At 44.8% G+C, this 13,750-nt stretch overlaps 1 protein-coding gene across 2 annotated transcripts in view; it reads left to right on the forward strand.

The window, feature by feature from the left end:
- col2a1b (collagen, type II, alpha 1b) overlaps positions 1-13,430 on the forward strand; it is a 35,835-nt gene extending 22,405 nt beyond the window's left edge. For both annotated transcript variants that reach the window (XM_056452634.1, XM_056452635.1), the window contains 33 exons: positions 1,065-1,118; positions 1,191-1,298; positions 1,373-1,426; positions 1,912-2,010; positions 2,086-2,139; positions 2,446-2,544; positions 2,658-2,711; positions 3,916-3,969; positions 4,086-4,139; positions 4,289-4,342; positions 4,478-4,522; positions 4,617-4,715; positions 5,191-5,298; positions 5,575-5,628; positions 6,217-6,270; positions 6,356-6,409; positions 6,717-6,770; positions 6,886-6,993; positions 7,092-7,145; positions 7,230-7,283; positions 7,446-7,607; positions 7,947-8,054; positions 8,395-8,502; positions 9,442-9,495; positions 9,590-9,697; positions 9,987-10,040; positions 10,217-10,324; positions 10,429-10,482; positions 10,579-10,686; positions 11,058-11,346; positions 11,433-11,620; positions 11,740-11,982; positions 12,116-13,430. In XM_056452634.1, the coding sequence (XP_056308609.1) occupies positions 1,065-1,118; positions 1,191-1,298; positions 1,373-1,426; positions 1,912-2,010; positions 2,086-2,139; positions 2,446-2,544; positions 2,658-2,711; positions 3,916-3,969; positions 4,086-4,139; positions 4,289-4,342; positions 4,478-4,522; positions 4,617-4,715; positions 5,191-5,298; positions 5,575-5,628; positions 6,217-6,270; positions 6,356-6,409; positions 6,717-6,770; positions 6,886-6,993; positions 7,092-7,145; positions 7,230-7,283; positions 7,446-7,607; positions 7,947-8,054; positions 8,395-8,502; positions 9,442-9,495; positions 9,590-9,697; positions 9,987-10,040; positions 10,217-10,324; positions 10,429-10,482; positions 10,579-10,686; positions 11,058-11,346; positions 11,433-11,620; positions 11,740-11,982; positions 12,116-12,262 (3,099 nt within the window). In that variant the 3' untranslated portion in view covers positions 12,263-13,430. The remainder of the gene's footprint in view (positions 1-1,064; positions 1,119-1,190; positions 1,299-1,372; positions 1,427-1,911; positions 2,011-2,085; positions 2,140-2,445; positions 2,545-2,657; positions 2,712-3,915; positions 3,970-4,085; positions 4,140-4,288; positions 4,343-4,477; positions 4,523-4,616; positions 4,716-5,190; positions 5,299-5,574; positions 5,629-6,216; positions 6,271-6,355; positions 6,410-6,716; positions 6,771-6,885; positions 6,994-7,091; positions 7,146-7,229; positions 7,284-7,445; positions 7,608-7,946; positions 8,055-8,394; positions 8,503-9,441; positions 9,496-9,589; positions 9,698-9,986; positions 10,041-10,216; positions 10,325-10,428; positions 10,483-10,578; positions 10,687-11,057; positions 11,347-11,432; positions 11,621-11,739; positions 11,983-12,115) is intronic.
- Positions 13,431-13,750: the final 320 nt, after the last annotated feature.

A 13,750-nucleotide genomic window follows, 5' to 3' on the forward strand; every position in this document is an offset into this window, starting at 1 on the left:
GCACACATTCTCTATTGGAGACAGGTCAGGACTGCAGACAGGCCAGTCCAGTCCCCGTCTCCTCTTCCTCCGCAGCAGGACTCTGTAATGTGTGCTGAATGTGGTTCTTCATTGTCTTGTTGAACTCTGCATGGGCGTCTCTGGAGAAGAAGGCAGCATATTGAGCTCCAGAATCTCTCTGTGCTGTTCAGCATTAATGGAGCATCACAGAAGAGCAGGTTACCTTTGCCAAGGGCACCGACACAACCCCAGACCATGACAGACCCTGGCTTATGGACTTGTTGCTGGTAACAGTCTGGATGATCCTTTTCTTCTTTGGTTCGAAACACACACGGCGTCCATTTCTCCTAAAAACACCTGAAATACTGCTGTTCTGCACTGTTGAAGGTGAAATATCCACATGTCTTCCTCTCTTTCTCTGAGGAACATTGTGTTTAATCAGTTCAGTCATTTCCTCTCGTATTTGTGCTCAAACTGGCGATCCTCGGCCCATCTCTGCTCCTAAAGGACTAGACCTTTACTGATGCTGCTTCAGTAGCAGATCATAATCACAGTCACCTGTGGACATCACCTGTGTCACATCACATCATTATTCAGCAGTTCACCTGATCACTGCCCTAAACTGCTCCTGTCACTGTTTCTGGAGTGTGTTGCAGCTCTGAATGACAGGAGAGGATGGAGATTTACAGATGAACTGAAGCTGAGCAGACACAACAGCAGATATTCTGTGTTCATATCGTCTGCAGGCAAACACAAGTCAGAGTACATCAGGAGATCACTACTGTCTGTTTTATTTCTGTTTGTCATTTCCTGATTTAGGGCTGTACATGCAGTTGAAGCTAAATTTATTCACACTCATGCAATTTCAATTCTTTTAAAAAGATTTACTCTGTATATCCGTATCGGTGCAAACACAGACCGTTTTTATCACTATAACAGTAATAATCATCAGCAGTGTCCAGCTCTCGACCCTTCAGTCCCTCCTAACTTCTCTATAATTCAGTCTGATAAAACCATGTGTGTGTTTCGACCTGCTGAGTGTGTGATTGTGTGTTCGTCTGCAGGGTGACTCGGGGCTCGCAGGGTTCAAAGGTGAAGCCGGTCCTAAAGGAGAGATTGTGAGTTCTGTTGTTTACATTCTTCTGAACTCTTGATGGTCTTTGCGGAGTCTGATAGTATTGTTTCTTCAGGGAAATGCAGGTCTTCAAGGGGCTCCGGGTCCCGCTGGAGAGGAAGGCAAGCGAGGACCCAGAGGAGAACCTGGTGCTGCAGGCCCCCTAGGGCCAACCGGAGAACGGGTGAGGCATTCAGGATTACTGAGCTCTAGCTTTACTGAACAGCAGCCTGTTGACCAATCATCTGTGTTTTGCAGGGAACGCCCGGTAATCGAGGTTTTCCTGGACAAGACGGTCTCGCTGGTCCGAAGGTGAGAATAATCTGCTCTACAGCAGCTGAAGAATGCTCAAAATACTCATAAACTCAGTCTTTTTCAGAAAAACAACATTCTTAGATCATGAGTGAACCAGCGCTTTTGACAAATGCAGGATAATCAGTTCAGATTGCCAGGATAATAACAAACATGACTGATAAATTACAGTATCAATGAGAATAAATGACAGTAAAATACATCTCGATGGTGGGTAATCAATGAATTAACCAGTTTGAGCTCACTGGAGTTCTCGATGCTGACGGATGAGCCACTCATGGATTTTACTGTATTTTGATGCAGTTGTGGTATCTTAACATTTACTGCACATTCTGCCGGTTTACTACCGCTTAAAGCAGTTTCTAAAGTAGAAAATGAAAGTAAAGTAAGTTTTCTGTCATCTTCCTTTTTTTTACACCTGGGAAACAAGATTTTACAATGCACTACATGCTACTAAGCCTGTTTGGTGGTGTTTCTCGTTTCAGGGTGCCCCAGGTGAGCGTGGACCTGCAGGTGTATCGGGACCTAAAGGAGCCGGTGGAGATCCAGGACGGCCTGGAGAACCAGGTCTACCTGGTGCAAGGGTAAGCCAGATCACCTGTCGGATCAGGTCTGCTTTCACAGGTTTGTCTTAATCACGGGTGGTTTTCGTTATGCAGGGTTTGACGGGACGTCCGGGAGACGCCGGTCCACAGGGCAAAGTTGGTCCATCTGTGAGTAGACATTGGTTTACAGGCCAGATCTCCTGCCCACATAAACAACAGTAGTAAGAATTAGAACAATGCAGTAATATAACATTAGAAGGAGCGCTTAGACTGTTTAAAGGACCAATCTGTTGCTTCAACACTATTATACAATATAGGTGAGTTAATATTCTAACATCAATGCAATGCTGCTCCTGAATCCGCCACTTCCTGTTTCCTGTCACATGAGTTAATTCTTATAGAAGAACACACACATTAAATACATGTTCAGATGTGTTGTGTCTTCATTTACCCTGTGTTTTGTTGAGGGTGTAGGGCGCTCCGGGTGAAGACGGCCGTCCAGGACCCCCAGGGCCTCAGGGTGTTCGTGGTCAGCCAGGAGTCATGGGATTCCCGGGACCCAAGGGTGGAAATGTAAAATCCAAAACTCTTCTTAGTACACGTCTGTCTGTTTGTGTGTTATTATTGTTCTGTTGTGTTGATTATCAATTATAACTCTTTTTATGTGGATCTATCTCTCGCTGTAGGGTGAGGCTGGAAAGGCTGGAGAGAAGGGACTCGCTGGAGCTCCGGGTCTGCGTGTAAGTGTTGATTTGCAGCTTCATAAACTCTGAGACACACAACAGACGCATCTCCAGAGTCTGAAACACTGCTGAGATCCTCTTCTACCACTGAAACTCGGATCCTTTCAAAGAAAACAAGACATTTGGATGCACTTTGGTGGTTTTCATCTCTATTTCAGTCAGCTTCAGCAGTTTCTGAACATATATTTTAGTAAATGATCATTTACAAAGTGAAAACAGATATTACAGTGAGAACACAATGTTCCCTAAACTAGTGATAGAGTTTTATTTAAGTCAGATCAGAGCTCAGTGCAGAACACTGACTGAAAACTCAACCTGCTGTGGGTTAGCAGAACACTGTCTGACTCTGGAGTGTGTTCAGATCATTACAGTCCTGTTCTGCTCTTCAAGAGGTGAACCAGATGAACTCCTGCCCACGCTTGGCTTCAGATAAAAGAGAAAACATGTCTTCAGTCTGCAGTGTTAGACCCACAGCTCCTTCTGATCATACTAGAGCAGGGCTGCTCAACCCTGCTCCTGGAGATCTACTGTCCTGCAGATTTCAGCTCCAACCCATATCAAACACACCTGCCTGTAATTATCCAGTGCTGTTCAGGTCCTGGTTAATTGGTTCAGGTGTGTTTGATCAGAGCTGGAGCTGAACTCAGCAGGAAGGTAGATCTCCAGGAGCAGGGTTGAGGATCTAAATATCAGAGTCTGGATATAAACCACACACCTGGATCAGGTTCACAGCTGCTCTTGATGAAGCTATAGTGAAGAACACATTAAACACTGTGCATATATGCAGCGATAACGCAGATCATCTTTCTCCAGGAGGGTTTTTATCTGTTTCTTTCTCATAATTGACCCTTCACTGATGCCTCCCTTCTCTATGTCCCACAGACAAGCCCTCAGTATCCTATAGTGTGTGCACTCCTCAGGGAAATAGGGAATAATCTCTGGAAAAATTATGTAAAGATTCGCAATATGCATACCAGGACTTATAATCAGGATGTCTGCGTAACTATGATTGATATATCAGGGTCAAATCAGTGTGTCTGATGTGGGAAAGGAGAACTGTACACACACACGCACACACCTGTGGAGCTACACAAGCTTAAACTAGCCTACAGTAGCGCATTCGTCTGCTCACCTGTGTCCTTCATTTCCCATGATGCATCAGCGTGCACTGTGATGATGCCAGTGTGTGTTTTCTCCTCAGGGTCTGCCTGGTAAAGATGGAGAGACCGGTGCTGCTGGGCCTCCGGGACCCGCTGTGAGTGTGTTACGCCAATGTGTGTGTAATGTTCATATGAGTTAGTGTGATGTTCATATATATATATATATATATATATGTGTGTGTGTGTGTGTGTGTTTGTGTGATGTTCACAGGGCTCTGCCGGAGAGCGAGGAGAGCAGGGACAGCCGGGACCCTCAGGCTTCCAGGTGAGAGACCATGGAGATCAGCAGCACTAGAACATCATTAGAGATCAGCGGATGGGCCTCAGTGTATTCCTCCATCCCTACTGAACTAATCTCATTAGCTGAATGTGGACGCCCACTGAGCATCTGAATGGTGTCTTTGTTGTCTGCAGGGTCTGCCTGGACCCCCGGGGCCTCCTGGTGAGGGAGGTAAACCTGGAGATCAGGTGAGAGCTCCGGAATCCTCCTGACTTAAACAAGAGGAAACTCGCTGTTTATTTCACCGGATGCAGATGTGTGTGTGTGTGTGCGTGTGTGTGTGTGTGTGTGTGTGTAATGAAATCTGTGTGTTTCTCATGCAGGGAGTTCCTGGAGAGGCTGGAGGGGCAGGGGCCACCGGACCACGAGTGAGTCTCTTTTCTCCATCTGCGTGTGTGTGTGTGTGTGTTTGTGTGTGTGTGTGTGTGTTTTCTCCAGTGTTAAACTCCTGCTGCTCCTCAGGGTGAGCGAGGGTTCCCAGGAGAGAGAGGCGGTGCAGGGCCACAGGGGCTTCAGGGACCCCGGGGACTGCCAGGAACACCAGGAACTGATGGCCCCAAGGTCAGCAGATCTGAACAGACACCATACACACACATCGTACACACACACACACACACACACACACTAGGTTTGACTGTGAAACAGAGCAGTTGAATTCAGCGGTGCCTGCTCATCAGTGATTGTGTCTGTAGATGTGTTTATGAGCTCCGTCTGCAAAAATAAAGACTCATTCTCCATATTCATGCTGCAAAGACGACTGAAACAGTTGGAGGAACCTGGAGGAGGTGAGATATCTGTGCCAGAGGACGAGCGTGAGAACTCATGTCTCAGGGAGGGTTTATTGGACTTTACACACGTCAGAAGATTTGAGTGTTCTATGAAAGTTCTGGAAATACAAATGTGGACAGAGCACGTTTAGAAATGACACATGTTTTCAGAAGCGTCTCGGTAAATATCTGCAATGTCTGAAATACACACCGGATTGTTTAATTGTGTGTTGATTTTGTGCGGTCTCTGATGCTGTGGTGGTCTGCAGGGTGGTGTGGGACCTGCGGGGACAGCTGGAGCTCAGGGTCCTCCAGGACTGCAGGGAATGCCCGGAGAGAGAGGCACGTCTGGGAATCCAGGACCAAAGGGCGACCGAGTGAGTCATTCGTGAAACCTGTGTCACTTTAAAATACTCGAATACGTAAACTGAAGACACGCTATACTGAGAAGTCTAGAAGAGGACATTAGTGTGTAGAACACAGGCTAGGGTTAGGCTAATTCTGTTCTTTCAAAGTCAATATTAGAGGCTTTAGATGAAGGATCTGTAATGTACTTCAGCTATGAGACTGGTGTGTGTGTGTGTGTGTGTGTGTGTGTGTGTGTGTGTGTGTGTGTGTGTGTGTGTGTGTGTGTGTGTGTGTGTGTTTGACAGGGCGATAATGGAGACAAGGGACCTGAAGGAGCTCCGGGCAAAGACGGCTCAAGAGTAAGAGTCCACATCTCTCTATTCCTCCAGTAGACATCAGAGAAACCTTCAATATTCTCTCAGGCTTGGTTTTGTGTCAGCTTCAGGATGTTATTGTGTGTGTTTTCTCTAAATAGCATTACTTATTACAGCTAACATCTGATGTGTGCTTTAACGTAGAAGAGCTCGTCCAGTCCTTATGAACAGGAATGAAAGATTAAAGCTTCTGTTTAATGAAAGTCAGTTCATTTTTCCAATTCTGATTAAAGCTGAAATCTGACCCCAGTGAAGCGCTGTGTCTGTTTCTGCCCAAAATGAGGAACACAAATCATATAATAACCTGTAAATAATGCATTGTGATAGATGTTTAGTAAACCGGGTTTAGCTGGGTCCTGTGCAGTTTGTGTTGGTCTACAGTATATTAAATACTTCAGTCAAACTAAAGATAGACAGCTGCAGTGATCGGCCAGTGGATGAGCTGGTATGAGTTCAGTTCTGCATGAATGTTTGTGGATTCATATGTGTGAGAGTCATTAAGAGTTTTATTCAGCATTTCTGCTAATGTTTATGAGCACGAGTGTATGAAGAGGCTGCTTTGTGTCTTTACAGGGTTTAACGGGTCCAATTGGTCCTACAGGTCCTGCGGGACCCAACGGTGAAAAGGTACTAAAGATATCCGTCTGTTATTAAATTGAACATCTAATACTAATTTCTGTATTGTCAATGATCATCCTCACTCATTTTTCAGGGAGAATCGGGACCCGCAGGACCGTCTGGAGTTGCGGGGACTCGCGGTGTTCCTGTGAGTGTTTATCAGCATATCAGCAGTCCTGTGCTGTCATTTAGCTCAATCAAATTGTGTTTGCAACTAGTGTATGTAAAGCAAAGTTTGCGGTACAATTAAACATATAGACTTCAGAACTGACCTACTTAGAAGTGTGATACTTCTCATGCTGGGTTTATTGTCATCTCTGGCTCATTTTGATCTTCAAATCCATTTGTGTTGAAGCTGTCTGTGTTAAGATGCTTTGTAATGGTCTGACAGCAGTATTGTACATGCCAGACAAGAATGACACAATAAAACAAACACTGTTTTATTTTTATAACAGGGTGATCGAGGAGAGACTGGCCCTCCTGGTCCTGCTGGTTTTGCTGGTCCACCTGTAAGTGTATGCTTTAATAGCTTAATAGTTTCCTGATATCTGCATGACAGTAAAGGCCTCAGATCTGCTATATTACATGTGACTCAGAAACTCTGCTTTACTCTGTATGTGTTAGGGTGCAGATGGACAGCCGGGAGTGAAAGGAGAGCAGGGTGAAGGTGGACAGAAGGGTGATGCTGGAGCCCCGGGCCCGCAGGGACCTTCTGGAGCTCCAGGCCCTCAGGTAACATCAGCCAAATTGTTCTGTTTCTAATCTGTGATGTGAAATTACCCTAAAGCAGTTCTGTAAGGTTTAATACTGTATTCTTCTTTTTCTTACAGGGACCAACCGGTGTGTCTGGACCAAAAGGGGCTCGTGGTGCTCAAGGCCCTCCTGTAAGTACAAGATCAAGTAGATACAGAAAATGCTGATAAAGTAATATGTTAATAAGTAAATGTTTATTTGTAAAATGTTTGCAGGGTGCAACAGGTTTCCCCGGAGCCGCTGGAAGAGTTGGACCTCCTGGTCCTAATGTAAGTAAAGCAAAAGAAAGCAAAACACATCTATAGTGTCGAGTAAAACATCTGATATGAGTATAGCCAATGTTCTCACAGGCATTCATGAGGGCGATCAGAGAAACCTCTGTGTGTTCTTCACTGAGTCTGCCATCACGTTTCTGATTTTCTTATTCTCAGGGTAACCCTGGTCCAGCCGGTCCTGCTGGTCCTCCTGGTAAAGACGGACCAAAAGGTGTCAGAGGAGATGGTGGTCCTCCTGGAAGACCTGGAGATGCTGGTTTACGGGGTTCGGCTGGTCCTGCAGGAGAGAAGGGAGATCCTGGAGAGGACGGTCCTCACGTACGTACTGCAGGATCTCAGTAAACATGATTCTGACTGAAAAAGCAGATAATAAAGATGCTAACACTGGAATCACTGGCTTGGTCTCTCATTAAAATTGGTCTATCATAAACTTATCATAAATAATTTTAGGAAAAGTGCACAGATATGAGCAGCTGAGTGTAAACTACTGAGTGCCCTTTGAGCAGCTGGTGGTTCCAAACACTGCTAGATTAAGGAAATGTGCTAAGATATCAGGAAATCTGCATTTAGTTTCTGCTGATAACGAGGTTCTGTCCTGTTTTCAGCTTGTGTTGTGGGACCGCAGTGTGTTGATGAGTGTTTCTTTTGTTCCTCCAGGGTCCGGATGGTCCTGCGGGTCCCCAGGGTCTGGCCGGTCAGCGTGGTATCGTCGGTCTTCCAGGACAGAGGGGTGAAAGAGGATTCCCCGGCCTGCCTGGACCCTCCGTGAGTTCCAGATCAACACACTGATGTTTAATGCACTAATAATGAAATACATCAACATTTCTGATGGTCCGTAACCTGAGCAACAGTTCATGAGCTCTTCATCAGATTTTCCTTCATGTCATCTTTGCCAGCTGTTCAGTTTTCAGTGAATGTGACAAACAGACAAAAGCATCAGGTGCCAGAAACAGAGGCACTTCTGCTTTTTCTGTTTCAAGCTTTTGATTTTTTCATCCACCAAAAACTGAATGTCAGGTCAAATATGGGACCGATAATGGACAGATAACGTTAACACAGGCAGATGTGGCTGTCGATCTCACTGTATTGTTGATCTCCATGGCAGGGTGAGCCGGGTAAGCAGGGGGCTCCTGGGGGACCCGGGGACAGAGGACCTCCTGGCCCTGTAGGAGCACCAGGTCTGACAGGAGCTGCTGGAGAGCCGGGGAGAGAGGTACGGCTAACCAGACTTCTGATTCACTAACTAATAAGAGTTAAATATGATTTTTAAGAATGAAATGATACCCTGTAGCATCTGAGTGTCCAGGTTAGGGTTAGAGAACATAAACAAGGACTTCATCTTACCTTACACTACAAAAAAGATAGACTTAAAGCTGATTAAATATGGATCCAATTAATATTTGGGGTAAACTAGCCTGCTAGTAATAATAAGACACAAAATATGAATCAAATAGTCCAAATCATAAACATTCACAGAGTGCATGTGCTTAAATAGGTCTAAATCTAATATTTTAATAATTAAAATTTAAAATAAAAATATTGCTAGATCTCCTAAATTCAATAAAACAGACTTATAAACACTGTCACAGCATAAAGCTGCGGTCACACTACAGTTTGTGCTTGCGAAATTCTTTCGTACTGCGCAGCAAAATGGGCAGGATTAAAACTTTAATAAACTTTAATAAAGTTTAAACTTTAACTTTAATAAAGCTTTAATAAAGCGAGCGATTGCTCCATATTTTACATTTCTATACAGAGAGGTCACTCGCACGTCAGTGGTCACCAAGTTTAAACTTTCGAACACAGTAAAATGCAAAACTTGTCATACAAGCTTGCGTTATCCGTCTGCCACAGTCACGTGCTTATGAATGGAAGTCTATTTGCCAAAAAAGTGTAGTGTGACCGTGGCTTAGGAACTCTGAGCCATAATCAAGTGGATATAACTTAAACACACACTCAGTAATGCATGTTTATGCCTCAGGTGTGTGAAATAATGAATGACTGAACCGTAAGTGTTCACTTCTGTGTTCATCAGTGCTACCAGAGAACTCCTACACTGCCAGAAGCTTAAACACTAGAGCTAAAGTCAAATAAATCAAGACATTCATACACATGATGACATGATCATACAAGATTAATAAATCATTTGCAGGGCAATCCTGGATCTGATGGTCCTCCTGGTCGAGATGGTTCTGCGGGAATAAAGGTGAGGAACATACATAAGCCTGGTTCCACCAGCTGTAATGACCATGATGTAGTCTGAATTATGCTTGCTGACAGTTGGTCTGTGTTCTGTTCAGGGAGACCGAGGTGACACGGGTCCAGCTGGAGCTCCTGGTGCTCCAGGGGGTCCTGGTGCTCCTGGTCCAGTCGGACCCACTGGTAAACAGGGAGACAGAGGAGAGGCCGTAAGTACAGATTCCTACAGCTCTTCCATCACATGTAGAAAAAATTTACATATTAGTGATGTTATTGAAGAATTATCAAGATTTATCACTGGTCTCATTCAAAACGACAACTAAAAACCCACCACCAACCAAACACGTGAGCACAATATCAACAGAACAATATCTCAGAAATGGCAAGACAGAAAAGAGGACGTGTTCTTTCCTAAAGATTATTCTAATAATAATGAGTAGTTTATTGCTGACATTTATTGTGGTAGGCACATGACACACTCATTCCTTTTAACTGCAGGGTCCCCATGGGCCTTCTGGACCTCCAGGGCCTGCTGGAGCTCGGGGAATGCCTGTGAGTACTTAACATGTCAGACGTTAATAACATTCTAGCTTAATTATTACATTTTTCTTAAATATCAAGTCTGTTTAAACTCAAATTCTGCTTTTAGTAGTTCATTTGTCAATATACACTCCTAATTCAGTGTAGAGCTTCAGAATTAATGTGTAAGACATGTTTGTTAATCACAGGGACCACAAGGACCGCGTGGAGATAAAGGAGAAGCAGGAGATTCAGGAGATAGAGGACAGAAAGGACATAGAGGCTTCACTGGTCTCCAAGGTCTGCCTGGGTCTCCTGTAAGTACCTAAATCTCTGATATTTGGACTCACTTTGTGTAAATGACGTACAAATTTAAGATGTAATGGGATCACTCGAAGGGATGTTTACACTCCAAACACAGGGTCAACCTGGTGATCAAGGTGCTTCAGGACCTTCTGGACCCGGTGGAGCAAGAGTATGTATATTAATGATAAGTCTGCATGTAGACTGACCTTTGCAGTGTGTCCTCTGCAGTGTTAAGCTCTAGTGTTAACCTTTCAACACCTTTCAGGGACCCCCAGGCCCTGTCGGTCCTGCTGGAAAAGATGGATCAAACGGTTTACCTGGACCCATTGGACCCCCGGGACCCCGTGGTCGTTCTGGAGAGACTGGTCCATCAGTAAGTACCAAAGAGAATACCAACCCTGGGGACCTCCTGGAGTACCCAAATTTTTTGGTCTCTTTAATTGAGGAGTGACCATGTACAGTCATGGAGGGCTGGTGAGAGTCTGCAGAGTTTAACTTTAACCCCAATCAAACACACCTGAACAAGCTAATCAAGGTGCTACTGTGTGATGAGGAGAGCTGGAGTTAAACTCTCCAGGACCAAGTTGGTGTCCCCTATTCTAGTCGAGCACAATTGATTCCACAGCTCAGTTAGTTAATAAAGATTAGCCTTCCGCATGTGTACTGTTGAGGCGACTCCAGGTGTACTCTTTAATATTCTGCTGATACATATAGACATGTTGTAAACGACTGCTTCTCCAAAAGGGTCCTCCTGGAAATCCTGGACCCCCTGGTCCTCCTGGCCCTCCGGGGCCTGGCATCGACATGTCAGCCTTCGCTGGTCTGTCTCAGCCGGAGAAGTCTCCTGATTCCCTGAGATACATGAGGGCAGACCAGGCCGCAGATGGTAACCATCAGCATGATGCAGAGGTGGATGCCACGCTCAAATCCCTGAACAACCAGATGGAGAACATCCGCAGCCCTGACGGCACCAAAAAGAGCCCGGCCCGGACCTGCAGAGACCTGAAGCAGTGCCACCCGGACTGGAAGAGCGGTGAGCAGGACTCATGATGGAGGATTGTCTTCTGTCTTGTTTTCTGTAAATTTTATTAAGTGAGTGAGTTCTGGGTCTCTCTGCAGGCGAATATTGGATTGACCCGAACCAGGGCTGCACCGTTGATGCTATCAAAGTGTTCTGCAATATGGAGACTGGTGAGAGCTGCATTTACCCCAAACCTGCCAACATCCCACGCAAGAACTGGTGGACTACCAAGGGTGGGGATCGCAAACACATTTGGTTTGGGGAAGCCATGAATGGAGGATTCCATGTGAGTTTTTTTTTACTTTCTGGTCCAGGTGACCCTCTGGTTGAATTCGCAATCCTCTTTAGAACTGTCCTTGAATACTTAGATCCTCTTAAGAGTTCTCTCTTTTTTCATGACCACAGTTTAACTATGGAGACGAGAATCTGGCACCAAATACAGCCAGTATTCAGATGACCTTCCTCAGACTGCTGTCGACTGAAGCCTCGCAGAACCTCACCTACCACTGCAAGAACAGCATTGCCTACATGGACGAATCCTCCGGGAACCTGAAGAAGGCTCTGCTGCTGCGCGGGTCCAATGATGTGGAGATCCGGGCGGAAGGAAACAGCCGCTTCACCTACAGCGTTCTGGAGGACGGCTGCAAGGTAAGGGAACGCTGTTGACTGGGGAATCAAGAATTGCATAAATGCAAGCAAGAAGTGTCTTCCTTGAGAGAAAAGGCTGTAAAAGCTGCGCAGTAGAATGCACACTAACAGCTGAGGTCTTCTGTCCCCACAGAAACACACAGGACAGTGGAGCAAGACCGTCATTGAGTATAAATCCCAGAAGACGTCTCGCCTGCCCCTTGTAGACATTGCCCCTGTGGATATTGGAGGAGCACATCAGGAGTTCGGAGTGGATGTAGGAGCCGTCTGTTTCTTGTAAGACAGAGGAACGGATTAAACACACACTCGAGAGTGAGGAGTAAAGAAAGAAAGAAACTAAAGAACTAGACATTTTTTAAGCGGGACATCTTTATGATAGACAAAAGAAGTGCTTCCGAACGTATTTTAGGATATGCACTGATAGGCAGTGTCAGTCTTCACCTGTGACTGTGCTGTCACTCATTCCCACCTCCACCCTCCGGGACCACTCCATCTACAGCGGAACGGTGTGTGAGGGAGAAACCAGAGAAAAGACAGAAGCAGAAGTGTCTTCTTATTTATTTATTGTTAAGGTGCTATTCCCCTATGCATTAGGATTATCAGCAACCGCCACCGTATTTTAGCATTTCCATAGATTATGCAACTCCCACAAACTTTACACCACCCTGAACCTTCATATGCAAGTGCTGGTCTTTCTCATCGCCACAGTCTGTGTAAATCACTGCGCATTAAAGCATAATCAGTGGTGCTAATCTTCCAGAATGCCTTGCATATTTTTCCAACAACCTGATATATAATAGACATCTAATTGTTTGTTTGTATATATATATATATGTGTGTGTGTGTGTGTGTGTGTGTGTGCGTTACAGTTAGCTTTTCATTCTGCAGTCCCCTAACCCCTATAGAGTCAGCCTGTTTAGTGTACTTTATTACAGACCCTTCATGTAGTTGTGGATTTACATTTGAAGCTACCTCATGCTGGACAAAACAATCACAGAAAGAGAAGTCTTCACTAGTGCCTCAAATCAGGAAAGTGCCAGACTGAGCTTCGGTCACAATCAAAAAAGATAAATGAGATTTCATTGTGTCTGCCCCATTTATGCCTCTTTCTGAAATCGCCGTTTGCTAACGCTAGCTTCAGTCGGTCTCATCTTGTAGATTGAAAGCAGATGCATGTGATAGTGGAACAGCTAAGAACTGTTTTAGTATTGTTTTCATTTTGTTGTTGTAGTTTTCCTGAACGCGAATGTTTAAAGTTGTACACTCTAGAGATGCGGTTTATCCTCTTTCTTTGGTTTTAGATGCACTCTTAGATGTAGGGTAAGAGCCGTGTAGTCGAGCGCTTCAGCTCCCCTGCCTACAGTGTGTGCGCTGTGTTTGCTTCCATCTTTTGTTGTGTGTTTGTTTTCTAAAATAAAAGGATAATACATCTCTGTTTGGTCATATAATATGAGCTACAGTATTGGGTTTGTCTTTGCTTTTTTGGAAAATAAATGAAGAATATAGCAAAGCAGCTTAATTAACAGTTCATTATGACTGACATATTTCAGATGACTAATATTGGAGATAGTACATCTGCAGATGAAGCGCAGTGCGGTAGAGCAGACACACACACATCTGTCAGTCGCGTCAGTGTGTTTGTGTTCAGTAAATGTTCTCTTCTGCTGTTTTTCTTCTTCTTTTTATGATGGCAATAACACATCAGCCATTTTGTGCATGTCTGGTATGGATTTACCAGGAGGCATTCAGCTCTACTGAGAAATAACAG

Source organism: Danio aesculapii, unplaced genomic scaffold (genome assembly GCF_903798145.1).
Source record: "Danio aesculapii unplaced genomic scaffold, fDanAes4.1, whole genome shotgun sequence".
Taxonomy (NCBI): Eukaryota; Metazoa; Chordata; class Actinopteri; order Cypriniformes; family Danionidae; genus Danio; species Danio aesculapii.